The 27,579-nt window shown below is 46.0% G+C and overlaps 1 protein-coding gene across 17 annotated transcripts in view; it reads right to left on the bottom strand.

The window, feature by feature from the left end:
- MYCBP2 (MYC binding protein 2) overlaps nt 1-27,579 on the bottom strand; it is a 481,356-nt gene that overhangs the window by 49,794 nt on the left and 403,983 nt on the right. For 13 of the 17 annotated variants that reach the window (XM_075336774.1, XM_075336781.1, XM_075336785.1 and 10 more), the window contains 13 exons: nt 25,342-26,994; nt 19,613-19,782; nt 19,234-19,478; nt 18,547-18,714; nt 17,365-17,522; nt 15,260-15,459; nt 14,580-14,729; nt 13,746-13,906; nt 12,778-12,934; nt 12,355-12,579; nt 3,952-4,017; nt 3,591-3,830; nt 3,333-3,422 (listed from right to left, as the gene is read on the bottom strand). In XM_075336774.1, the coding sequence (XP_075192889.1) occupies nt 3,333-3,422; nt 3,591-3,830; nt 3,952-4,017; nt 12,355-12,579; nt 12,778-12,934; nt 13,746-13,906; nt 14,580-14,729; nt 15,260-15,459; nt 17,365-17,522; nt 18,547-18,714; nt 19,234-19,478; nt 19,613-19,782; nt 25,342-26,994 (3,683 nt within the window). The remainder of the gene's footprint in view (nt 1-3,332; nt 3,423-3,590; nt 3,831-3,951; nt 4,018-12,354; nt 12,580-12,777; nt 12,935-13,745; nt 13,907-14,579; nt 14,730-15,259; nt 15,460-17,364; nt 17,523-18,546; nt 18,715-19,233; nt 19,479-19,612; nt 19,783-25,341; nt 26,995-27,579) is intronic. The other 4 variants (XM_075336775.1, XM_075336782.1, XM_075336790.1 and 1 more) reach the window with 2 other exon arrangements.

Raw genomic sequence — 27,579 nt, 5'->3', positions numbered from 1 at the left:
GCCTGTGAGAAGGCGGCGGCCTTGGAGCAGGGGGGAGTTGAGAGAAAAAAATCTGTTTGGCGGACTGGAAGAGAATTCTATCCCGTAGCCGTGGGAGATGATATCTGTCACCCACTGATCGGAGACGTGTTGAAACCAAGCGTCGCCAAAGTGGGAGAGCCTTCCACCGACTAAGGACATTGCTGGAGCGGGCAGATAGTCACGAGGAGGCTGCCTTAGTGGCAGCAGCTCCTGCGGTCTTCTGTGGACGCGCTTTTGTGCGCCAGTTGGATTTCTGGTCCTTGGCTGAGTTAGCGGACGAAGCCGAGGGCTTAGAGGACGACCAGTTGGAGGAACGAAAGGAGCGAAACCTCGACTGATTCCTACCCTGGACAGGTTTCCTGGCTTTAGTTTGAGGCATGGAAGTACTCTTCCCGCCAGTAGCTTCCTTAATAATTTCATCCAGCTGTTCTCCGAACAGCCGGGACCCAGCAAAAGGGAGCCCAGCAAGGTACGTCTTTGAAGAAGCATCTGCCTTCCACTCTCGAAGCCACAAGATTCTGCGGATAGCGAGGGAATTAGCCGAAGCCACCGCAGTGCGGTGAGAAGCCTCCAGCATGGCAGACATGGCATAGGATGAAAAGGCCGAAGCTTGGGAAGTTAAGGCATCCATTTCGGGCATAGATTCCCTGGTGAGGGAATGCATCTCCTCCAGAGAAGCAGAGATGGCCTTGAGAGCCCACACTGCTGCAAAAGTCGGAGAAAACGCGGCCCCCGCCGCTTTATACACGGATTTGGCCAGAAGGTCAATCTGGCGGTCAGTGGAATCCTTAAGGGAAGTGCCATCAGCCACCGACAACGGTCCGGGCTGCGAGCCTAGACACTGGAGGGTCTACCTTTGGGGACTGAGCCCACTCCTTGACCACCTCAGGTGGAAAGGGAAAACGGTCATCAGAACCACGCTTTGGGAAGCGCTTGTCAGGACAGGCCCTGGGCTTGGTCACAGCGGCCTGAAAACTGGAGTGGTTAAAGAACACACTCTTTGCTCTCTTAGGCAAGGTAAACTGGTGCTTTTCTGCCAGAGAGGGTTGCTCCTCTGATACTGGCGGATTGAGATCCAGTACAGAATTAATAGAAGCAATCAAGTCACTAAGATCTGAGTCACTTTCGGACAGATCAATGGGGCACATGGAGTTAGCCTCCGAGCCCCCTGTAAAGGCATCCTCCTCATCCAGCGAGTCAGCTCTGGAATCAGAGCCACGGGAGGAGGAGGGAGAGGGAACCCTGCGTCTCTTCTTAGGAGGACGGGGTCTGGGCCCTGATGATGAATCCTCTGTGAGCTCCGGTCCTGAGGGACCCCTAGCAGCAGAGGCACCCTGTGAAGGGGGCTGATGAATATTCATCAACGTCCTGGACAGAAGTCCCATGGACTCAGCAAAAGACTGGGAGATAGACCTAGAAAAGGATTCTACCCAAGCCGGGGGTTCAGCCACAGGAGCAGGAGCAGCCTGAGAAACCACTGGGGGTGAGACTACAGGCTGTGGCACCGCCAAGTTGGAGCAAGCATCACAATGTGGGAAGGTGCTCGGTTCAGGCAGCAGGAGCTTACATGCAGCGCATACAGCATAAAGCTTTGGGGCCTTGCTCCTCGTGTGAGACATGCTGCTGGAGTGAGGGCTCTGCCAGAGAATGAACCCCAGAGAGTATATACAGAGGTCCACAACCGGAGACCGGTTGTGGCTTACCAGACCGCTGGAGCGGTGTTGTGTGCCCTCCAGATCCCGAAGCCCGGACCCCCAAGCACAGCACCTCAGCAGAGATGCTGCAGACCAGCGCTGCAATGACTGATCGCAGAGAGAACGCTGAGAAAATGCCCGCAGGAGCGAAGAGAGGGGGCGGGACTTGCTTGAGGAGCGGGATCTGGAAGGCCATAAAGACCTACAGGGGAGGGGACACACACTGCAGTGGGGAGTGTCCCTCCCCTGTACAGAACGGCCGCCGGGAGGAGCAGAGACTGTCCCTCTGCATGAGTGACATGCGAGGGCAGTGAAACAGAAACTAGGCCTCCGGCGAAGCCGGGGCCTAAATTTGAGCGGCGCGGCCGACGCGCAGGCACCATCGGCGCGGTTCTCAGGCGACAGCTAGAGAACCCGCCGGAAATGTCAGTAAACACAATAAGCACACTCTCCCCCAACAATAAGGTACAGGGACCCCGAAATCTAAACATCTCAGGTACTTAGCTGCTGAGACGCAGGGCCAAGTCCCTGGGGATGAGTGCTCCGGTCCAGCAGGGTCCTGAAGGGCTGCGGATGGAGACCGGTCTCCTGCCAAGCATGGAGACCGTGCTGGCTCCCACTTCAAGCCAGAGCCCAGGAGGGATGGTGAAGGAGCACGGCATGTAAAGGCTCCAGCCTAGGAATCAACCTTACAACACCGCCGACACAGTGGGGTGAGAAGGGACATGCCGGGGGTCCAGATGTGGACCCCACTCTTTAATCTCGTTCCAAAAGGAAAAAATCATATGAGAATGCATGTGTGGATGTATGCCTCCTGAACACAAAGCAATAAACTGGCTGGGTCTGCTCACCAGGGGGTGTATAAGCTCAGAGGGAGGAGCTACACTTTTAAGTGTAGTACTTTGTGTGTCCTCCGGAGGTAGAAGCTAAACACCCATGGTCTGGGTCTCCCAAAGGAACGATAAAGAAATAAACCATTTAAAACATATAAAAGTTCATATATAAAAGAAAAAAAAACCCACATTGGCTTGGCCCTGAATCATAATGGCGATTTTACAGAATGCCTGACTAAACTGGTTTGAAAAGCTGCAACATTTTTTCAGAAAAAAATTGCATCTTCTAATTTTTTTTTTTTTTTAGGCCAGTTCCTTTGACGGGACGTCAAACTCCGGGAATTTCCGCCAACTCTGGATATCTTACTCCAGTTTTAGGTCTGACTGCAGCAAGATTTCTGCCGTGATGTACGGCGGCGCACGCAACTCGTCAGACTTCTGATTCATTAGGAGACATGCACCTGTTAAGTAATCAGTAGCCTCTGACTCCAAACATTCCCCTTATTAAGACCAGCAAGAAAATGAGAAAATGACCGGTGTTGATTAATCAGACCTATTGTTTTGAACATAAAAGTAGGAGAATGCCATATTGGAAGTCAGATAAGAATTCATTCCTAGTAGCGATAGGATGCCGATAGAACTACTCAATGGAACAGCCTTTTGTATCAAAATTTCAATTTGATTAATTGGAGGTGAACTGTTATTTTTTATGGTCACTTTATCCTAAAAGTAAGAAGAAAATAATCTGGAAGGTCTTTATATAAAAATCTTGCAGCCTCTGTACCTTTTCTTCCCCTTCGGGTGAGGACAAGAGAGCCTTTTCCTCTTGCTCAGGGGTGGGTTCAGCATCTCCAGAAATCAGCTTGCCAAATACCTATGGGAGATGAATTGTCCATAAATACAATACTGAAAGACAGTTTCTGTTAGTGAAGGCTGAATATGTGGCCAGTTTTGGTAGTGAGAAGTACATTGTATATAACGGGTGAACTGCTGACTCATGTTCGTGTAGACACCTTATCGAATTGTAAGGCAGAACACAAACCTGTGACGTGATGAGCCTAAACACGCGCAGCGTCTCAGATTCACAGTTCCTCTGCTGAGCCACACTGGCAGATATTTGCCCAGCTATTTTGATTGTTTCGCCATCTTTCCAGCCGAGTACTTTCACTTGCCGCACTCTCAGCGTGTTCTCAGGGCCTTTCATCTCAATCTTCAGAATGTGATTATCCCCTCCAGGCAGTTCACTTGTCACCCAGCCAATGTGTCTGGAATCCAAGTCAGCCTTGTAATAAAAAATGAAACGGTAGTGTTACTACATCACATCTTTATTCCGCAGCTGACTGCGGCCTACAGATTTTATTTCCAACAGGAATTTAGTAATAAGAGAGTGTTAAGGCATTTACCTGTTTAATCCTGCACAGGTCTTCCACGCTCTTCCCACACAAAAATGTCATTGATGTTACTTTATTCTGAAAAATGATGCAAAAATGACATTCAATTGCAGCTCATCTTCTGATACCGTTACCATCACACTGGGATGGCAGGACTGTCACCGTCCATACAGCAATATTACTGAGATATAAAGACTGGAATACTGCTCCTTCTACATGTAGCGCTATAGTAGGTGGGTTCAGATGGATGTACTTCACTGTCCGTCAGTCTGGCAATGTGGTCTGTATACAGAGTGAAGTTCGCCCGTCTGAACCCAGCCCAAGGGATTTGTCCCACAATAGACATTTATCACTAATCCACAAGACAGGTGATTAACGTCTAATCGCTGGGAGTCCACCATTGTGTTCCCCAGAATTTCTATACAGGTAAAATATATCTTTGTACCGGGTAGAGATAAACAAAAAGAGAATTTTGTTTACTTACCGTAAATTCTTTTTCTTATAGAGTTCCGTAATGGGAGACCCAGACCATGGGTGTATAGCTTCTGCCTCCGGAGGACACACAAAGTACTACACTAAAAAGTGTAGCTCCTCCCTCCGAGCATATACACCCCCTGGATAACCAAATATAGCCAGTTTAGTGCAAAAGCTGAAGGAGAATAGCCACCCACCAGTAGAGATAGAGCAAAAACCGGAACAACCGGAGCCTCTGTCTACAACAACAGCCGGTGATAACACGCGGAACAAGAAACTGCCAACAGGCAACAGGGAGGGTGCTGGGTCTCCCATTACGGAACTATAAGAAAAAGAATTTACGGTAAATAAACAAAATTCTCTTTTTCTTTATCGTTCCTATGGGAGACCCAGACCATGGGACGTCTCAAAGCAGTCCATGGGTGGCAAATAAACAGAAAACTGAGAAGTAGGCAAAACCTAACTTCACAAATGGGCGACAGCCGCCTGAAGGATGCGTCTGCCCAAGCTCGCATCTGCCGAAGCATGAGCATGCACTTGGTAGTGCTTCGAAAAGGTGTACAGACTAGACCAAGTGGCAGCCTGACAGACCTGCTGAGCCGTAGCCTGGTGCCTGAAAGGCCAAGAGGCACAGACAGCTCTGGTTGAGTGTGCCTTGATCCCCGGCGGGGGAGGCACTTGAGTACACTGGTAGGCATCAAAAATGGCCGACCTAATCCAACGAGCAAGGGTCAGTTTAGAAGCAGAGAGGCCCTTGCGCCGACCTGTGGTCAGCACAAAAAGAGAGGTGCACCGCCTAAGAACAGCGGTGCGTGACACATAGATCCGGAGCGCCCGCACCAGATCTAAAGTATGCAACGCTTTCTCAAAGCGATGAACAGGAGCCGGACAAAAGGAAGGCAATGAAATGTCCTGGTTAAGGTGGAAAGGAGATACCACCTTAGGGAGAAAGTCCGGAGTCGGACGGAGAACCACCTTGTCTTCATGAAAAACCAAAAAAGGTGACTCCGAAGAGAGCGCAGCTAAATCAGAGACTCTCCTGAGGGAAGTTATGGCCACTAGAAAGACGACTTTCTGTGAAAGACGAAACAAAGAAACCTCCCTAAGAGGCTCAAAGGGGGGTTTCTGAAAGGCCGTGAGGACCAGATTAAGGTCCCAGGGATCCAAGGGCCGCCGGTAAGGCGGAATGATGTGAGATGCGCCCTGCATAAAGGTGCGCACCTGAGCCAGCCGGGCGATACGCCGCTGGAACAACACTGACAGAGCCGAGACCTGTCCCTTGAGGGAATTGAGGGATAGTCCTAGCTGCAGACCGGACTGTAGAAAGGACAGGATGGTCGGCAAAGAAAAAGGCCAAGGGGCATGGCCGTAAGAACGACACCAGGACAGGAAAATTCTCCAAGTCCTGTGATAAATTTTGGCTGAGGAAGACTTCCGAGCCAGAGTCATAGTGGAGATGACTTCAGGAGGAATGCCAGAAGTCGTCAAGATCCAGGACTCAAGAGCCACGCCGGCAATCTGAGAATTCTGGCGGAAAAACGGACCTTGTGAGAGAAGGTCTGGGCGGTCCGGGAGATGCCACGGCACCTCTACGGACAGATGGAGCAGGTCTGGGTACCAAGCTCGCCTGGGCCAGTCTGGAGCAATGAGGATGACCTGACGGCCCTAAATTCTGATCTTGCGCTTGACTCTGGGCAAGAGAGCTAGAGGGGGAAACACGTAAGACAGACGAAACTGGGACCAATCTTGAACCAGCGCATCCGCTGCAAAGGCTTGAGGATCGTGGGAGCGAGCCACGTAAACCGGGACCTTGTTGTTGTGCCGGGATGCCATTAGATCCACTTCCGGAGTGCCCCACTTGCGGCAGATTGACCGAAACACTGCCGGATGCAGAGCCCACTCGCCGCTGTCCACGGCCTGACGGCTAAGATAATCTGCCTCCCAGTTTTCTACGCCTGGGATGTGGACTGCGGATATGGTGGACTTTGAGTCCTCCGTCCACTGAAGGATGCGTTGAACCTCCAACATTGCCAGGAGGCTGCGAGTCCCGCCCTGGTGATTGATGTAGGCAACCGCTGTCGCGTTGTCTGACTGGACTCGAATGTGCTTGGTGGTGAAAGGCTACGAGAGCTAGGAGCACAGCTCTGATTTCCAGCACATTGATCGAGAGGGCTGATTCGGACGTAGTCCAAGTGCCCTGTGCTCCGTGGTGGAGGTATACTGCTCCCCAGCCGGATAGACTGGCATCCGTGGTGAGAATCACCCAGGACGGGGCCAGGAAGGAGCGTCCCTGAGACAGAGAGAGGGGCCGAAGCCACCACTGAAGAGAGCCCCTGGTCTGTGGCGACAGAGCCACCAACCTGTGCAAGGAAGAAGTCTGCTTGTCCCAACAGCGGAGAATGTCCAGCTGCAGAGGACGCAGATGGAACTGGGCAAAGGGAACCGCTTCCATTGACGCCACCATCTGACCCAGCACCTGCATTAGGTGCCTGATGGAATGACGGCGGGGCCTCAGCAGAGAGCACACCGCCAGATGGAGGGACTGCTGTTTGACTAAGGGCAGCTTGACAAGTGCCGGCAGAGTCTCGAACTGCATCCCTAGGTACGTGAGTTTCTGGGTCGGAGTCAGAGTGGACTTGGGCAGATTGACAAGCCACCCGAATTGAACAAGAGTGGCGAGAGTGAGCGAGACACTCCGCTGACAGTCTGCACTGAATGAAGCCTTGACTAGAAGGTCGTACAGGTAAGGAATCACTGCCAACCCCTGGAGGTGCAGAACCGTAACCACTGCTGCCATGACCTTGGTGAATACTCGAGGGGCCGTGGCTAACCCGAAGGGGAGAGCCACGAATTGGAAATGTTCCTCTCCGATTGCAAAACGTAGCCAACGCTGGTGTGAAACTGCAATTGGCACATGCAGATAGGCATCCTTGATGTCGATGGATGCCAGGAAATCTCCTTGGGTCATTGAGGCAATGACTGATCGCAGAGACTCCATGCGAAAATGCCGCACCTGAACATGCTTGTTGAGAAGCTTGAGATCCAGGATGGGCCGGAAGGAACCGTCCTTTTTGGGGACTAGGAAGAGATTTGAGTAGAAACCTCTGAACCGTTCCCGGGCGGGAACCGGTACAATTACTCCGTTGGCCTGCAAGGATGCCACAGCCTGAGAGAAGGCAGCGGCCTTGGAGCAGGGGGGAGTTGACAGAAAAAATCTGTTTGGCGGGCTGGAAGAAAATTCTATCCTGTAGCCGTGGGAGATGATATCCCGCACCCACTGATCGGAGACGTGTTGAAACCACACGTCGCCAAAGTGGGAGAGCCTGCCACCGACCAAGGACGTTGCTGGCTCGGCCAGATAGTCAAGAGGAGGCTGCCTTAGTGGCAGCAGCTCCTGCGGACTTCTGTGGACGCGGCTTCTTGCGCCAGTTAGACTTCTGGTCCTTGGCTGAGTTAGTGGACGAGGCCGAGGGCTTAGAGGACGACCAGTTAGAGGAACGAAAGGAACGAAACCTCGACTGGTTCCTTCCCTGGACAGGTTTCCTGGTTTTAGTCTGTGGCATGGAAGTACTCTTCCCGCCAGTAGCTTCCTTAATAATTTCATCCAGTTGTTCACCGAACAGCCTGGACCCAGCAAATGGGAGCCCAGCAAGGTACGTCTTTGAAGAAGCGTCTGCCTTCCACTCTCGAAGCCACAAGATCCTGCGGATAGCGAGGGAATTAGCCGAAGCCACTGCAGTGCGGTGAGAAGCCTCCAGCATGGCAGACATGGCGTAGGATGAAAAGGCTGAAGCCTGGGAAGTTAAGGCAACCATTTCAGGCATAGAGTCCCTAGTGAGGGAATGCATCTCCTCTAGAGAAGCAGAGATGGCTTTGAGAGCCCACACTGCTGCAAAAGATGGGGAGAACGAGGCCCCTGCCGCCTCATATACAGACTTGGCCAGAAGGTCAACCTGGCGGTCAGTGGGATCCTTAAGTGAGGTGCCATCAGCCACTGATACAACTGTCCGGGCTGAGAGTCTAGACACCGGAGGGTCTACCTTTGGTGAGTGAGCCCACTCCTTGACCACCTCAGGTGGAAAAGGAAAACGGTCATCAGAACCACGCTTTGGGAAGCGTTTGTCAGGACAGGCTCTGGGCTTGGTCACAGTGGCCTGAAAACTGGAGTGGTTAAAGAACACACTCCTTGTTCTCTTAGGCGAGGTAAACTGGTGCTTTTCTGCCAGAGAGGGTTGCTCCTCTGATACTGGCGGATTGAGGTCCAGTACAGAATTAATGGACGCAATCAAAACACTAAGGCTACTTTCACACATCAGTTTTCTGCATTCAGGCACAATCCTTTTTTTTCCTGATGCAAAGGATCCGGCAAAAACGGATGCAAACTGTATCCACCGGATCCGGTTTTTAACGGATCCGTTATGCCGGATGCGTACAAAACCGGATCCGGTGGATACGGTTTGCATCCGTTTTTGCATCCGGTTTGTCCTTTTTTTTGAAGGATCAGCTTTTTTAATTTGGTGCGTGCGCAGTTTACAAAAACGGATCCGGTAGCCGCATCCATTTTTTACCGCATTGCGCCGGATCCGGCGTCCATAGGCTTTCATTGTAAAACACGCCGTATCGCGCCGGATCCGGCGCGATGCGTTTTTTTTTGCCGGACAAAAAAACGTTGCAAGATACGTTGCCTCCGGCCGCCGCTTTGATAAATTTTGCCGCATCCGGAAAAAAACGGATGCAACGCAAAGCCATCAGGTACAATCCGGTTACAATGCAAGTCTATGGGGATAAAAAGGATGCGGTACCGGATCCGATTTACCCGTTTTTTTCCGGATTGTACCTGATGGCAAAAACCTGATGTGTGAAAGTAGCCTAACATCTGCATCACCCTCGGTCAGATCAATGGGGCACATGGAGGTAGCGTCCGAGCCCCCAGTAAAGACATCCTCCTCGTCCTGCGAGTCAGCTCGTGAATCAGAGCCGCGGGACGAGGAAGGAGAGGGGACCCTGCGTCTCCTTTTAGGAGGACGGGGTCTGGGAGCAGATGAAGAATCCTCTGTGAGCTCTGCAGAGCGAGCCGTAGCAGCAGAGGCGCCCTGAGAAGGGGGCTGATGCATGCTCAGCAGAGTCCGGGACAACTCTCCCATGGAGTCGGCAAAGGACTGGGAGATAGACTTAGAGAACAATTCTACCCAAGCCAGGGGTTCAGCCACCGGGGCCGGAGCAGCCGGAGGGACCACTGGGGAGACTCCAGGCTGAGGCACCACCATGTTAGAGCAGGCATCACAATGTGGATATGTGCTCGGTTCAGGCAGTACGAGCTTACATGCAGTGCATATTGAGTACAGCCTTGCAGCCTTGCTCCTAGAGTGAGATATGCTGCTGAGGTGGGGGCTCTGAGCCAGAATGACCCTCAGAGAGTGTATAAGAAGGTCCACAACCGGAGGTTGTGGCTTACCAGACCGTTTGTGTGCCCTCCAGATCCCACAGCTCGGACCCCCAGACAGATTATGCAGAGATGCTGCAGCCAGCGCCGATCGGTATGAGAACGCTGATAAAATGGCGCCGGAGCAAGGAGAGGGGGCGGGGCCTAGTCAAAGAGCGGGATCCGGAGGGCCAAGGAGATAATACAGGGGAGGGAAACATCTCCTCAGAGAAGAGTGTCCTCCCCTGTGCCGAACGGCCGGTGGGCGGCGCCGCACTGTCCCTCTGCATGACTGACATGCAGGGGCAGTGAAAACGAAACTAGGCCTCAGGCGAAGCCGGGGCCTAAATTTTACAATGCGGCTGGCGCGCAGGCACCCTCGGCGCGGTTCTCAGGTGAAAACCAGAGAACCGGCCGGAAATGTCAGAAAAGTTAAATAACACACTCTCCCCAACAATAAAGTGCAAGGGACCCCCCGACAATAACGTCTCAAATACTTAGCTTGTGAGACGCAGGGCCAGGTCCCTGAGGGATGAGTGCTCCGTCCGGCAGGATCCTGAAAGGGCTGCGGATGGAGACCGGTCTCCTGCAAGGCAGTGAGAACCGTGCTGGCTCCCACTTCAAGCCAGAGCCCGAGGGATGGTGAAGGAGCGCGGCATGTAAGGCTCCAGCCCTGAAATCAACCTTAACAACACCGCCGACACAGTGGGGTGAGAAGGGACATGCCGGGAGTCCAGGCTTGGACCCGCTTTTCTTCAAACTCTTTAAAATCAAAAATCAGATGAGAATGCATGTGTGGATGTGTGCCTCCTGAACACAAAGCATTGAACTGGCTATATTTGGTTATCCAGGGGGTGTATATGCTCGGAGGGAGGAGCTACACTTTTTAGTGTAGTACTTTGTGTGTCCTCCGGAGGCAGAAGCTATACACCCATGGTCTGGGTCTCCCATAGGAATGATGAAGAAAAATTGTTTACAAGAACTGAGTCCTAAGTGATGGATACCTTTTAATGGCTAACTGAAAAGATGGTAATAAATAGCAAGCTTTTGAGACCACTCAGGTCTCATCATGTTCATCACGAAGAAACCTGAGTAGTCTGGAAAGCTTGCTATTTATTACCATCTTTTCAGTTAGCCATTAAAAGGTATCCATCACTTAGGACTCTCAGTTCTTTTAAACTTTATTTTATCCAGAACCTTCAGTTATACATCTGAAATGATATACCTAGGACATGGCTACTTGTATGGGAAATCTAGCACTGATTTTGAACCATCAAGAAATGGAGAAAATTAGTACATCTACAAAAATATGATTCAGATCACGTTCTTGAGCAAACAATACACTAGGAATCTCCTTGCAGCCAATCAGATATCAGAGTTTAGTTTTCTAGCACAGAAAGTAAAAAAGCTTCGAGTTCTGTAAGAGCCCGGATCAGAAAGTGTTGTACACAAATTTGGAAGACCTGCTAGAAGATCCCACAGTACAAGTATTATATTTCTGGAGAAACGCTGTTCTACCGAATGCTTGGTTAAGGGGGTAATGCATGACTCAACCGGAGTCTTGCACCACCCAGTAAGGCCTGGCACTAGTCGTAAAGCATTTTATTTTTCCTGCCTTTAACGTTAAAGCACCACTCCAGCATTTAACTGCTGGACTGGTGCTGTAAATCTAAGTTCACTGCCTATATTCTTATGCTCCCCCGTATAGCATCTTCACCTTTTTTTGGCAACGCTCCGGTCTCACGGTGCCATCTTGTGCCCATAAGTCACATTCTCAACACATTTCTATGAGAGCCAGAACAACGTTGTTCATCCTATCGATCATGGGAGTCATCAGGGCTTCCACAGAAAACACAGGTCTCACAGTTATAAGAGTTCATGCATCATAACTAAAGATATATTGTGAAGGATTTCAAGAACTCTCTTTTATAATAGAACAAAGAACCCCCCTCATGCATTAATCATAAAAAAATAAAATCAAAAGTTTTTTTTTTTTACATGTGATATGTCAACAAGTTTTTGCCATTTGAGAGCAGCATAATGTAGAGACAGGCCTTGATTCCAGCAATGTGTCACCTATTGGGCTACCTGCTGTAGTTTTGATAACATCGCTGTTTTAATCAGCAGGAGATCAATAAGAGAACTAGCAAACCTGCTACCATGTAGCCCTACATATTCAAGTAGCACTATATAACCACACATTACTGATTGCCAACTTTCTGCTCATGCACAGTGTACACAGAAATCAGTCAAGTGGTTTGGGGATGGCGTTATACAGAGCTCAGCATTCAGAGGAGTAGATCTCCAGTACATAAGGAACCCAATAAGTGATACATCGTTGGAATTCACGTCTGTCCCTACATCAAGATGCTCCCATGTGTGGTAGCAAAAGCCTGCTGACAGACTCGTACTAAAAAAGGATGATAGATTTATACTTTCTGAATACACTGCAAATGATTAGCAGGGCAGATCTAGTCTTCTAAAAAATAAAGTAGAAAATATTGTAAACTAATAAATACCCCAAGGTCACGAGAGTTGTCTACATGCACTGACACGTAGCGTGCATTTATGCCTTTGATACAGTTTATTGTGATGCTCTTGGTTTTATTTTTATCTTCATCTCCTGACTCCCAAAACGTTTCGGTAGATCCGTCGGTTAAGCTTCCAATCATGGCGGGTCTGCTAGAAGTCTTAATGTCCACAATGCTAGTCATGTCTTTGAGACCAGTAACTAAACAAAGTTCCTGGAGGAAAGAGTAAACATTAAAAACCCCTGTTAATTTGATATTTTGTAGCATTATTGTAATGTAAATTAATTGAAGCATTCTGCAAAAATGGATAGTCAGCAGTAATCATCAATGGTGATTCACATGTCTGTGGCATCATTAGTGATTAAGATACATCACCCAACACAACAATAGGTTAAAAAGAAATGAAAGTACCTGGTTCATTGCTTCAAAGCCGGACTGCACACTGATGTTGAAACTCTCCTCACTATCGCCATCATCAGACTTGGAAAGAATATTGTTAATGTGATGAAATACATTGCTCTGGTGAAGAAACTGGTGATCTGACTGCTTGAACTTGAGACTCCAGCATCTAAAATAAAATGTGGATTTAATTTACTACCACGCATATGTATCCTGAAAATCATATGAGGAATTGCTTTCTTGGCTGCATAAATCAGTGTACAACTAAAATGGAAAACCAAACAAATAGAAAAATCTTTTTTATTTTAAAATTAAAATAATAGAATGACCAACGAATGAGAAAAAAGGCTAGTGTATTCTTGAAGGAATACTCATAAAACACTAAGCAATTTTGAGCATGGTTACTAAATAAAATTTGTCTTGGGCCTCCTTCACATGTCCGTGTTACTGGTACGTGTGACATCCGTTTGTTATTACGGATACCACAGGTACCCATAATAACCTATTGAGTTGCTTACATATCCAAGTTTTCAGGCTGAGACATGTCCGTTTTTATCCGGCAGCATGAATGACAAGGGCCAATACAAGCCTATGAGTCTGTGTAAACACATGGATGGGGTTTAATCTCTATCTTTAGCCATACCGGAAAAACGATGACACACTGATATAAAAACACTGAGGGTGCCTTAAAGGGGGTTTTCTCATATTATGAAATTCATTAACAATGGGAAATATCTGATTATTGGGACCCCCAAAATCACAAGAAGTGGGGTCCAGTGGACTGCGGCTACTCATTGCACAACTGTAGGGAGGAGTGCAAGTGGAGCTGAAGTTGGGTACGTTTCTTAACATGTGGGGCAGGAAAAAGATTAAAGGTAAGCTCAAAACAGTCTGTTCTAGAGAGATTGGTAGGAGCTGGGCGGCTTGGGTCACAATACACAGGACAAGGCTGACACCTCGGCTCTGCACTCCTGATTTACCTTAGTGCCATCTGCTGCAGAGCACTTCCACCAGGAAGAGACATCATCAAATCCGAAATGGTTTGAAGAAGACGATGAAATGTGTCAGGCAACGGGTGTGCGGCTTCTCCAGCAATTACTATGTCAGACAGCGGGTGTTCACATACTCTTGTATCTTTTTCCTTCAAAACAGAAATTCAGAAAGGATTAGTCTTTATGGCTATTGCAAACCAGTCAGATTCAGATCAATATTCTGCCTATTCCATTAAATCCACACATACTCAAAAAAACCCAAAGAAAAATCCACTCCAGATTTCATGCAAATCCATGTAGAATCTGCAGCGAAATCTGTACGATTTCCATGCGAATTATGCTGCTTATTCCAAATACAATTTACCTTATATTGTAATGGGTGAGTTTGGTGGTGAAAATCTACAACAGAAATTGACACGATGGGGATCTGAAAATCCAAACCGTAGGTCAAATTGTGTAAAAGAAGAAAATGTGACAATGTTACAAGGTTTTGGCCCAAGCGTTAAAGCTCAGTGGAGTGAATGTATCGAAGGTCAAGCTTGTGCACTACTCCTCCCTTCTGTGGGACTGCCAGTGATAGAGTACAGTACTTCACTATTTCAGGCAGTCACAATTAATAAAGCGTTTGGGTACAAGCTTAGCCTTCACTCTAGGCCGGGCGCTCCGCAGAGTCCAGTTATCATGGTAGGAGAGGGCCCAGATAACATTAAACTTGGTACGAAACCTATTTTCTCCTACTTTGACTTTGCTGTGTACTTACCGGAATATCTACAAGAAGGAAAACAAGTATGCAGTAAGAAAGGTGATAATGTCAGCACATACCTGTTCTGCATTTTCTTTATTTGCCTTATTCTCCTCATCCTCTTCTTCCTCTGGCTCCATAGGAGCAGGAGTGAGAGATGCCACAAAGTGCCATAATATATCATGAAGAGACGATGTCTGGATTACATTGCAAAGGAGCCAATTGAAAGCCTAGACATAAGCAAAAGTTTGTTTTACAAGACTGATCATATATATCCACTAAAATAACACAATGGAAAATGTATATGTATTTACTACATGCAAAGAAAACTATTTAAAAACACAAGGACCCGGACTCAAAGCTTAGATTGCCGACAACCTATGTAAAAAGCTTTGAAAAGTCACAACATTTTTGTGGAATGAGAAGCAAGACTTGACATTTTCAAGCGATATTCACCCAGCAGAGACAAAAAAGGGGGGGCTGGGGTGTGACAGGGCATGGTGACCACCACTGGTCACATTCATGAAAAGCGACAGCATTCTTTATGCCACAAATCTTATCCTAGTTCCTGACTGGAGTAAGATTTCAGGTGAGATGCACAAGGAGTCATACGCTTCCTAAGGAATCTGGCTTCTCACACTCCACCCTCCCTCATCAAGACCATTCATGAAAAATGCTGGTCTTCAAGAATTGGAGCCAACATTTCTGATTTGTAACTGGTACAAGTGACCGATCTGGGACAGATTCTATGATCACTTACCTCCATAGCAAATACTCGGCAAGCAGATTTCCTTAGAGCCTGTTTCATAGCAATTTCAAGTCCTTCTAGATCGTGGTGCTGGATAACAAAAGCCAAGACTGGCCACTGGAAATTTCGCTCTCCTTTTGAAAGCGAGCTGTGAGCAGAGATCAAGCGGGATAGCTCTGGTGATGGATGTCTCAGCAATGAAGAACCAACTTCTATGGCAAAAGCAGCACAGAATGCCCATGAAATAGTGACCAAATATCTGCCTTTTTTACATTTTCCCAAAAGCTAAAAAATACAATCAGCAAAGGAAAAGAAAACTAGAAACGCAGTCTCTGTTCACACTTGTACTAAGTGTCACTGGGATTCATCAGGTTTAGCTTTAGTGCAATGTGATTAATATATATAAAAAAAAAAATAGCATTCTACCTGGATTAATGATGAGCGAGTTTCTTAATACTTGGATTCGCGATACTCGTAACGAGTACTGTCTAATACTCGCGTATGCATTCCGAGTAGTGTGTGCAATGCAAGTCAATGGGGAATACTCACAAAGTAACGAGTAACCCAAATGCCGTACTATTTTCTACTTGCACGAATGGTACGGAATTCGGGTTACTTGTTAAACTGCGAGTATTCCCCTTTTACTTGCATTGCACATACTATTCAGAATGCATACGTCAGTGTTAGACAGTACTCGTCACGAGTTTCGCAAATCTGAGTATTTCAAAACTCGCTCATCATTAAGGCTAGTTTCACACTTGCGTTGAACGGTATCCGTTGCATTGCGTTGTGTGACGGATGCAACGGATGTGTTGCATATAGTGGCACAACGGATGCAACGAATGCTGCAAAACAACGGAATCCGTTTTGATTTTTTTTTTTTTACAGTTTTACCCGGCAACTGATCGCTCCCAGTAGCCGGCTGCCGGGTGATCAGCTGATCGCTCCCTGCAGCCAGCCGCCGGGTGATCAGCTGATCGCTCCCTGCAGCCGGCCGCCGGGTGATCAGCTGAGCGCTGTCTCTTGCCGGCGGCCGGGCATGCCGGCGCTCAGCTGAGCACTGTCACTTGCCGACGGCCGGGCGCTCAGCTGAACGTTCGGCCACCGCGAGCCAAAATAAAGTTTGTAATGTAAAAAAAAAAAAAAAAAAAAAAAAAAAAAAAAAAGAGCATGCGCAGTGAAATCCAGAGGATTCCGCTGCTCAAAACAACGTTACATGCTGCGTTCCTCCCGCTGGGCGGAAGCAACGGAGCGTCGCCCAGCGGAAGCAACGCAGGTCCTTTTGGTACAATCCGTCAACCATACAAGTCTATGGGAAACCGCGGAATCCGTTAACGGATTCCGCTGTTTTCCAAAAGGGTGGATTGTAACGGAAGGAAAACAACGCAAGTGTGAAAGTACCTTAACTGGACCAATGATACTCTATGGAGCCGCTCCCATGTGTGATTATTTTCTCAGCCCTAAATCGGACCGAGAAAACAATCGCAGCATGCTATGGTTGGAATCCGATCAGTTGTCACTCACACAAGTCTATGGGTGCCAGTGAAACATCGTACTGCACTCGGATGACACCAGAGTGCAATGTGATAATCGCATCAGCTGGCAATGGAGAAGAGATAGGGAGATTAAATACCTCCCACCCCACCGCAAGTGCCAGTCCTATCCTCCACAGCTGTGATCTGATTGCAGGATCAGATCACAGTGGCATGACACTTTGCTTACACTCGCAGCACAGTGGGAGCTGGTATATCACATCCGATGCACTTGCATTGGATGCCATACGCTCGTGTGGCCCCAGCCTTAGGCAACATTCGCATGTTGCACTACCATATTTGTCTGACATCCATCTGCAGGGGCCTAGGAGTGCTCGAATTGGGAGCCAAGTGCTAACTAGAGCTCATTTGTGGCTGTGAGCATGACAGTCGGCGGAGTTAGGCAGTTGCTATGTTGAATCCGAAATTTAAAGCTAATCAATCATGGCTAATTTAAGAGGATAAGCAAAAATGGTAAAGTGAACAGTCTAATTCACTTTTCGTTATGAAAGAAAGTTTATATAGCTACAATACTATAAATAACATACTTCAGAGGAACATAATGGAATAGAAATGACATTTTACCAGCATCACCACTGTTGACCCTCCGTCTGGGAATAGCCTTCACCCGAGGCTGCAGGACAGAATGCTGCTTATCATATTCAGAGGCCACTACAGAGTAGGATCTTTGGAAGACTGTACGTTTAGCAGAGTCTGTATCAGTTATAGGGCTTGTTTCAAGGCTACAAATTGAAAACAAAAAAAAATGTTTAGCTCAAACTAATGTTATTGAATTTGCAGATATAGAGCAATCACTTTGTGACCAACTCTAGGAACTTCACAAACCTTTTTTTTTGATCATGACAGAAGTTAAAGGGAACCTGTCATCAGAAATTTTGCTTTAAACCTAAATGTTTCCCCCTCTGCAGCTCCTGGGCTGCATTCTAGCAAGGTTCCTGTTGTTTTTTTGCTCCCTTTTAGACGAAATATAATACTTTATAAAGTTGTACCTTTTGGGATGCAAATTTTCTAAATCGTCCATGGGGGCGGGCTCTCTGGTGTCCGTTATGTCCCTCCTGCCGATTTACACCGTCCCCCAATGCAGCATTTCATACTTCCAGGATGCCGCCCAGTGAGCCCGTGGTCCGGCGCATGCGCAGTGCCACTGTAGCGGGACTGTGCACCGCATGCACAGTGTGACCGCTGGTGACGTTTGCGCAGGCACGAGATTATGGGCAGCGCTGTGTTGTCATCGCAAGCAAGTGCCCGCGCTTTCCCCTCTGCCTCCAGCATTCTGTGCAAGCGCTGGCCAGATGACCGCACGTCCCCTCTTTCCCATCTTTCCCTGTAGCAGGAAATAGATGGGAGGATCGGAGCAGGACACCACCGGTTACGGCCAGCGCAGAACGCTGGAGGCAGAGAGGAAAGCGCGTGCACTAGATTATGGGTGGGCACTTGCAATGATAATCACAGCGCCGCCCATAATCTCGTTGGGGGACGTCGTAAATCGGCAGGATGGACATAACGGACACCAGAGAGCCCACCCCCACGGACGATTTAGAAAATTTGCATCCCAAAAGGTACACCTTTATTAAAGTATTATATTTGGTCTAAAAGGGAGCAAAAAACCAACAGGAACCTTGCTAGAATGCAGCCCAGGAGCTGCAGAGGGGGAAACATTTAGGTTTAAAGCAAAATTTCTGATGACAGGATCCTTTTAAAATGTGAGCGTCTCCTGTCAAATATGATCCTACACTTTATAAATACCTAGGAGGCATTGATTTCATGTTGTTCTCTGGTTCCTCAAACACATTGGGGCAAGCATCAGGGGTTACAGATATGTAAGGTGCAGGTACTGAAGTAGATCGGAGATATCTCATTTCATCCTGGAAGAGATTGTCATCCTGATAGCCACCAAAGTTCTCATGGTGATGTCTGCATGATACAAAAGAACAAATGCAACAGGTTATAAGACTGCTGAGTTTTGTTACTCACTGACAAACATGCCGCACACAGTACAAAAAGGAGTATATATTACTATTATTCCCAAGGTAGAAAAGACAAATCCACCATGGCACTTCACACTGCAAGGCTTAATCTACTCAAGATTATTGGAGAATGCTTGCACCAAACAAAGTATTTTCTGGTCAGTTTTGACATTTCTTCACTTGGATACAGGTGGTAGATACAGATGTCCAGAGAGCCTGGAAGTGTCTAAAACAACCAAACTAGTTCCCTTCCATCTTCTGCCATTCCTAAGAACAAAAGGCCTGAAATTGTATCTCACTGGGAGCAATGATGCATTTAACCTTAGGTAAATGACAAAATATATCAAAGCACAAAGAATTATCCTCATCCTCAAAGCTAAGCCCTGGTATAGTGGCACAGTATGATTAGAAGATTATTGCAGTGTCTGCAGTAAAAGGTGTTGTCAGTGCAGAATTGTGCACTTACCTTGCTAGTGTCTGCAGGTACAGGCACTGCATTTTGGGAGGCATGTCCTCAGAAATCCCCTCTTTCACACTTGGGAGCTGGGACAGTAAAGGTTTTGGAGGGTGGTAGCACAGAATACTTGGCTCTGCCGCACTACTCAAAGACAGCAGAAAGAGTGCATTGGCTTTTATCACTTGATGGGCCTCCATGGTGGGTAACGCACGAGGCGTTTTCACCTGCACCGGCTTCCGTCTGGATTGTTTCACCTGTGAATTGTAAGGATCAGATTACGGCTTTAGACCTACAAACACATCATCATATTCTAATAGGAATTGTTAAAGACTTCTTGAAAACAAGTTCATAATAATGAACTTTTTAATGGCATGCAGTACAATTTTACCTTATCCCTTACCGCTGCCTGCTTTTCTCGAAGATACTTCTCTCTGCAACGATCACAGACTAGGTACCAAGTGCTGCCCCCAACTCCTCCATCACCACAGTTTCCTGCCCAGCCACCACAGAAATGTCCAATGCTGTTATATCCTTGACCGCCAGCATAGCGTCCACAGCCTTGTGTAAGAAAAAGATGACGTGTATGATTTTTTTTTTTATATAATAAGAACTGAGACTATGTGAACACACACAGCCATGACTGAAAGTGTTGGCACTCTTGAAATTGTTCCAGAAAATGAAGCATTTCTCCCAGAAAATTACTGCAATTACACACGTTTTGTTATTCACATTTATTTCCTTTGAGTGTATTGAAACACAAAAAAATAGACAGAGAAAAGTCAAATTGGACATAATTTCACACATCTCCAAAAAAAATGGTCCAGACAACATTGTTGGCACCCTCAACTTAATGTTTGGCAGCACACCCTTTATAATAAATAACTGAAATTGCTTCCTATAATCATTAACAAGCTTCTTACTCCTCTCAAGTGGAATTTAGGACCACTCTTCTTTTGCAAACTGCTTCAGGTCTCATATTTGAAAGGTGCCTTCTCCCAACTGCAATTATAAGTTCTGTCCACAGGTGTTCAATGGGATTTAAGGCCCCGTCACACACAGATAAATCTTTGGCAGATCTGTTGTTGCAGTGAAATCATGGACATATTGTTCCATTTGTACACAGCCACAAACCTGGCACTGATTGTCCACAATTTCACTGCAACCACAGATCTGCCGCAGATTTAGCTCTGTGTGTGACAGGAACTTTAGATTCAGACATTGTTGTCCACTTCAGAGCTCTCCAGTGCTTTGTTTCCATACAATTCTGGGTACTTCTTGAAGTATGTTTTGGGGTCTTTGTCCTTCCAGCAGGACAAACACAGCTTTCTGACACTGGGTACTATATTACAACCCAAAATCCTTTGATAATCTTTAGATTTCATGATGCCTTGCACAGAGTCAAGGCACACAGTGTCAGAGGCAGTAAAACAATCATAAAAAAAAATCTTAGAACCTCCACCATATTTGACTATAGGTACTGTGTTCTTTTCTTTTTAGGCCTCATTCTGTTTTCTGAAAATAGTAGAATTGTGTGCCTTACCAAAAAGCTCCATCTTGGTCTCATCTGTCCACAAGACACTTTCGCAGAAGGATTTTGGCTTATTGACATACAGACAAAAAAGCTTGGCTGGAGTTTGCCATAATGTATCAGCAGTGGGCTCCTCCTGGGTCTCCTGTCGTTGCGACTCATTTTGATTCAAATGTTGACGAATAGTTTGCACTGACACTGATGCACCCTGAGCCTGCAGGACAGCTTGAATTTCTTTGGAACTTTATAGGGGCTGCTTAATCACAATCTGGATTATCTTGCATTACAACCTTTCAACATTTTTTTCTCTGCCATCCACATCCAAGGAGAATAGCTACAGTACCATTGGTTCTAAATGTCTTGATTATGTTGCGCACGGTGGAACATAAGAAACATCAAGATCTCTAGAGATGGACATGTAACCTTGAGATTGATATTTTTCAACAATTTTGGTTCTCAAGTTCTCAGACAGTTGTCTTCTCTTTCTGTACGCCATGCTTCGTGTGATACACACAGACAATGCATAGATTGAGTCAACTTCTCCCTTTTTATCTTGTCTCAGGTGTGATTTTCATATTTCCAACACCTGTTACTTGCTACAAGTGAGTTTGAACAAGCATCACATGCTTGAAACAAAGCGGTTTACCTAAAATTTTGGAAAAGACAATTTTGTCCAGCTCATTTTTTGGGGGTTTTGTGAGAAAAAGGCTAATATTGGGCATAAGTTCATTGGTTTTTTTGGGTCATTTGAATACACACAAAGGAAATAAACTGTACAACTAAACATGTGTAACTGCAATAATTTTCTGGGAGAAACACCTCATTATCGAACAATTTATAGTGTGCCAATACTTTCAGCCATGACAGTACTTACATAAAAGGTATATAAAATTAATGTATGTAAATTACATGTATACTAGATTTCATATTTCCTATAGTTAGCAATCAATTAAAATCCAATACACATATGAATTTTCCACTTTTAAAGGGAATCTATCAGCAGGTTTTTGCCATGTAAGGCTCTGTGCGCACTGGGAAGTGGAATTTTCTTGAGAAAATTCCGCATGCCCTCAAAGATTACCGCACCCGCGGTAAAAAACCGCGGGAAACCGCACCCGAAAACCGCATGCAGTTTGCCGCGGTTTGCTGCGGTTTTACCGCGGTATTGTTCGCGGTATTGCCGCGGTTTTGCCGCGTGCGGGTTGGGATGTGCTTTATTGCTTTCAATGCAATAAAGCACATTGAAGAGAAAAAAAAAAAAAAAAAAAAGTCATTTAATTCTGAGAGTAGATAGACAGAAGAATAGATAGAGGGATAGATAGACAGACAGAGGGATAGATAGATAGAGAGATAGATGACAGATCGCTGCATTTCCCACGGTCGGCAGTGAGTTCACATTACCGGCCGTGGGAAATGACCGGTAATTACCTCTGCTGCATTCAGCCTGTCTCTGTGACAGTCGCGGCTGGATGGAAGCAGCGCTGGACGTCGGACCTGGATTATGCCGGAGCTTTGGTGCGGGAGGGGTTAATAAAATGGTGAACGAGGCTTGTTTGTTTTATTTAAAATAAAGGATTTTTCTGTGTGTTTTTTTTCACTTTACTTACGGGTTGATCATGTCAGCTGTCACATAGACGCTGCCATGATCAAGCCTGGGGTTAATGGCGGTGGTCCCCCACCATCATTAACCCCTTGTATTACCTTGCCACCACTGCTACACGGTGGCAAGAAGAGCCGAGGACACGCCGGTATTGTCGCATATTGCATGCGACAGTGCCGGGGCAGCTGCGGCTGATATTCTCGGCTGCCGGAGGGGGAGTGAGGCGGGGGACATTATCCCTGCCCCTCTCCCTCCCCAGCCTGAGAATACCGGGCCGCCGCTGTGTGCTTACCTCGGCTGGAAGGTAAATATGCAGCGGAGCCCACGTTCTTTTTTTCCTATATTTCCGTTTTCTTTCTATGTGTGTTCTATGTGTCTGTGTCTATGTGTTCTATGTGTCTGTGATGTCTGTGTCTGTGATCTGTGTGTGTGTTTACTCTGCACGGCTTCCTCTTCCTGTAATGACATCACTTCCCTGCAAAACCGCAGCAAGTGATGCACATTACCGGAGGTAAACCGCAAAATACCGCAGGGAATAACGCAGGAAAACGCAGTGAACCGCACAGAATTTGCTGCCTGCGTTATTCCCTGCGGGATTTCTTGATTAACATTGAGTCAATGGAGAGAAATCCCGCAGCGATGTGCGGAAAAGAAGTGACATGCACTTGTTTTTGCTGCGGGATTCCCGCAGCAAAACACGCAGCTGTCAAATTCCGCCCAGTGCGCACAGGATTTTTTTTCTCCATAGGATTTGCTGGTGATTCACTGCAGAGATGTTATGAACATTTTCTGCAGCGAAACATGCAGCAAATCCGCGGCAAAATCCGCGAAAAATCCGGTAAGTGCGCACATAGCCTAAGAGAGCTGCATGATGTTGACACCAGTTTTAGTGATGTATCACGTACTGGACTGTTTGGTGAAGTTATGATAGAAGCCCAATGTTCTCAGCTGTAGATGTCAAAATGACACCACTGATTGGTAGCTAGCTGACAGTCTAGACTCTAGAGTGTACACAGGAAGCTGCCAATCAGTGGTGAAGGCAGGGTTACACAGATTAGCCTGCCTGGTTTGCAGGGGACACCTAGGAAGGCAGTGAATCTCTTGTTGATAAACCACAGATTGTATTAAGCAAGTGACATCCCTGAAACCTGGCTCATTTTGCTGCTCCCTTAAAATAGCAAAAAAAAATCTGTTGATGGATTCCTTTTATATGAAACCAAAGAACAAGCTTTGTATTTGAAGGAGAAATCCAGCAATGTTTTAGTAGTCATTGGCTACCAAATACTGCAGCAAGCAGAGGATACATATATTAACCCCTTCACGACCGGCCGATTTTTCGCTTTTCGTTTTTTTTTTCGCCATTCTTCTGAGAGATGTAACTTTTTTTTATTTTTCAGTCAATATGGTCATGTGACGGCTCATTTTTTTGCGGAATGAGCTGTATTTTTAAATGAAACCATAAGTTTTACCATATAGTGTACTGGAAAACTGCAAAAAAAATCCAAAAGCGGAAAAATTGCAAACAAAAATGTGCGATAGCACTATTATTTTTTTAGATATTTTATTCACTGTGTTCATTATATGGTAAAACTGATGTGGGGGTGTGATGCCTCAGGTCAGTGCGAGTTCATAGACACCAAACATGTATAGAATTACTTTTATATAAGGGGTTAAAAAACGGAAGTTTGTCCGCAAAAAGTGGCGCATGTTTTACGCCATATTACGTGACCCGTAACCTTCTAATTTTTTCGGGATCTATGGCTCAGTGACTTTTTTTTGTGTCTCGAGCTGACTGTTAACGGTACAATTTTTGCGCAGATGCTGCCTTTTGATCGCCTGTTATTGCATTTTGCGCAAAATTTGTGGAGACCAAAACACGTAATTTTGGTGTTTGGAATTTTTTTGCCCCTACGCTGTTTACTGATCAGATTAATTGAGGTTATATTTTGATAGATCGGGCGTTTCTGAACGCTGCAATACCAAATGTGTATTTTAACCCTTTAATTTTCAATGGGGCAAAAGGGGGGTGATTTGAACTTAAGGTTTTTTTTTTAAAAAAATTTTTTTTTTTTTTTTTTAATTTTACTAGTCCCCCCTAGGGGGCTATAAGGATCCAAGTGAAACAAAGTAGTTCATGTGCAGTACAGGAGTCATCACATGACCCTGTGCTACCATGACAACCACCGGAAGTCACGTGATCACGTCACGTGACTTCCGGTATCTGGCGGTAAGTACATGTTTACTGCCGATGCCGTTATAATGGCGCTGTCATGTTGACAGCGCCATTTAAGGGGTTAAACGGCACAAGCAGATAACGATTCTGCTCGTGCCTAGCAGGAACACATCTCAGCTGTGAAAATCAGCTGAGATGTGCGCCGATCGCTGGATGCTGCCGGCGGCAGACTGCGGGCAGTAATACTATGACCGCTAGGACAAATTTTTACTGGCCGCGGTCGTTAAGGGGTTAAAATCAAGATTGTAGTACACTACAGGATCACAGGCAATAGTTCCGAAAACCACAATGACCACACAGATATGGGTTTAAATAGCTGCCTAATATATTGATAATGGATTTATGAGTAGATGCGCTAAAATATATTCCATATATCAATCTATCCACACACATTTTGAACATGGCACATCTGTAGTGTGGTTAATTTCTCATGCATAAAAAGAACTTGACGTTTGTACGTTGTTATTTGGTTGGTCCCATTCACACATCTATATGTGTTCATTGTGGTCTCTGTATCTGTTATTGCCAGAGATCATGTAGTGAACTACAATCATACTTTTATAGTATTTACAAAATTATTTTATATAGCTTGTGGACTCCTAGTTTCCTTCTTTATTCCAATATTGCAGTCACTAAGTTACTATAGAATTGTAATAGGTAATCATTATTATTTAGGATCTATATCATACATACATACATACATTTGTGATTAGTAGATTATTCCCTACAGGTAGGCATTAAAATGGGTAAACATACCTGGATGTGCCTGGCGCATGTGATATGTTACAGGATATGGATGAGATTCACCACAAAGCTCACAAATGGTGTCTTTCTCAGGCCCTCCAACTGCCAACTGGGCCATTTCTCCAAACAAATTACCACGCGGTCTGGATTCTGCCTTGTCTTTCTTCTTTTTCTCCTTTTTGGCCTTCTTGCTGTCCTTTTCACCTTCTTTTTTCTTTAAAACTGCACATGAGCCAGGGCTTGGGAAGATCATATTCTGGGACGCGGCTTTTATGGTGGCCAAAGAAATATCTTCCCAAAAGGCTACAAGATGTTGTAGTGTTAGTGGAAGAGGGGGTCTGGATTTAGTAGAATGGTGGTTTGAAACATCAAACTGTGAAGCCTCATGCTTGCCATCCTCACACTTCTCGTGAAGAGTCCGTTCTGTAAGCATGGACAATACTTTGTTCTTATTAATACTGACCATTTTTGATATATCGGGCCCATGGGGAGAAATATGAAACATATTAAGTGCAGATGATATTTCTATGGAATGTCTATTCTTTAACTTGACTTCTTTTTCCTCCATCGGCTGTTGGCTGTTAAGACTGCTTCTGATAGGTGCATGTTCTTTGGATAGTTCAGGATTAAATTTTAGAAATGAAGAACAAGCCATTGCGTCATGAACTATGCCTTCATGCCAGAGGAAAGCTGCAAACACAGCTCTTGCACATTCAGCCACAGATGGGGACATTGCTTCCTTTGCAGGTTCAGTAGATCTCGATGGTTCTTTAAACAGAAAGTTGTTTTTTTCTTTTTTGGGTCGAACATGCCTACCAGAACTTTTGCGGCTTACTTTGGGAGATGCTCTTGTATCTTGCTCTTCCTTTACGGGTGCTTTTCCAATACTGAAATGGACTTTGGATGCACCATCATCGACACTTTTTAGCTCTGTATTGTCCTCACAAGTACTATCTATAATGCTGTTGGTCTTTAAAGTACTGGAAGAGCATACTTCAACCACTTCACTATGCAGGTTTTCTTGAACAACATGAGGAGAAGGAGCTCTGTTTTCACTGCCACCTGCTGGTTTACCATCTTTCTGTGTCATTTTTGGTTTGGGAGAAGTGGATCGCCCTCTCAATGGTTCTGTGAAAGGTACTTTCTTCTTACGCAGTGTGTCAGGATCCAGAGTATAAGAATCAGACTTGGACCGTTCACGTGGTGGTTCAAGTTTGGTCTTTACAGGAACTGCAGCTTTTTGAGGTAGGTTTTTCTCCTGTGGAGATGCAGAACGTGTTGCACTTGCACTAGACATATTAGGCTTTCCTGTAGGCACAGTCTTTGGCTTTGGTGATGTAGAACGTGAGCCAGGTCCAGGAGATTCTGATCTGAGACCAGAAGGTTTTCCATCAGAGTTCTTTAGAATTTGGAGAGTATTGTGGTTGGGTGACAAGGATCGGCTGTGAGAGTCTGATCGCAGTTTTGCAGCATCAGACTTCAACAGAAGAGATTCACTTGCTGTGAGTCCTTCATTGTTTCGAGGTTTCTTCTGATCCGCATTAGATCGACTTACTCGTCCTTCTGGTTTAGGGGATTTGCCATCAACTCTGTGTTTTGAAGACAAGTCTGATTTGTTCACAGTAACAGGTGGCTTGGCAGCAGCATTAAACTGGCCCCGTTCATCTATACAATAAAAACAGATACATTATTACTTTCACAAAACTTATAATTTGCTTAAATTTAACTGATGCACTTTGCTTAGGGTGCTAATAGTGCCCATGGTTTGTCGCTAATGGCCAAGCTGCACTTGGACTTGTCAATGGTTCAAGTACAGCCTCAATCCTAGCACTAAGTGACAAATTGCAAGAGCTACCAATGGCCGCTAACCCACAATTATATTTTACACAAGAAGATCAATCAAGAGGAACATTGCTTAAGATCAACACAGATCTATTTTATGGGATTCTATACACTTTAACATGAAGGGTTCATTACTATGAACACTAAATTTTCAGGTTTGCAATTTACTTCTACTAATGTAAATTTTGAGCAAAAATGATGGGGACTGGTAGTGTATGGGCAACTTGTATTCATTGATCTAGCTTAGTTTAGGAACTAGATGAGTCTGGTGCTTGGAACTACAAAACTATTTGGTAGTAGGTCCTGTATTTAAGTGACCATCAGATTATGCCAATTGATACATTTCTAGAACATGAACACAGACTAATGAGCGGTGGAACTAAACCAAAAGGGTATATCGTTCCACCC

Source organism: Anomaloglossus baeobatrachus, chromosome 2, assembly GCF_048569485.1.
Source record: "Anomaloglossus baeobatrachus isolate aAnoBae1 chromosome 2, aAnoBae1.hap1, whole genome shotgun sequence".
Taxonomy (NCBI): Eukaryota; Metazoa; Chordata; class Amphibia; order Anura; family Aromobatidae; genus Anomaloglossus; species Anomaloglossus baeobatrachus.
The sequence above is the reverse complement of the archived record's forward strand: the minus strand, read 5'-3'. Positions and strand labels throughout refer to the sequence as shown.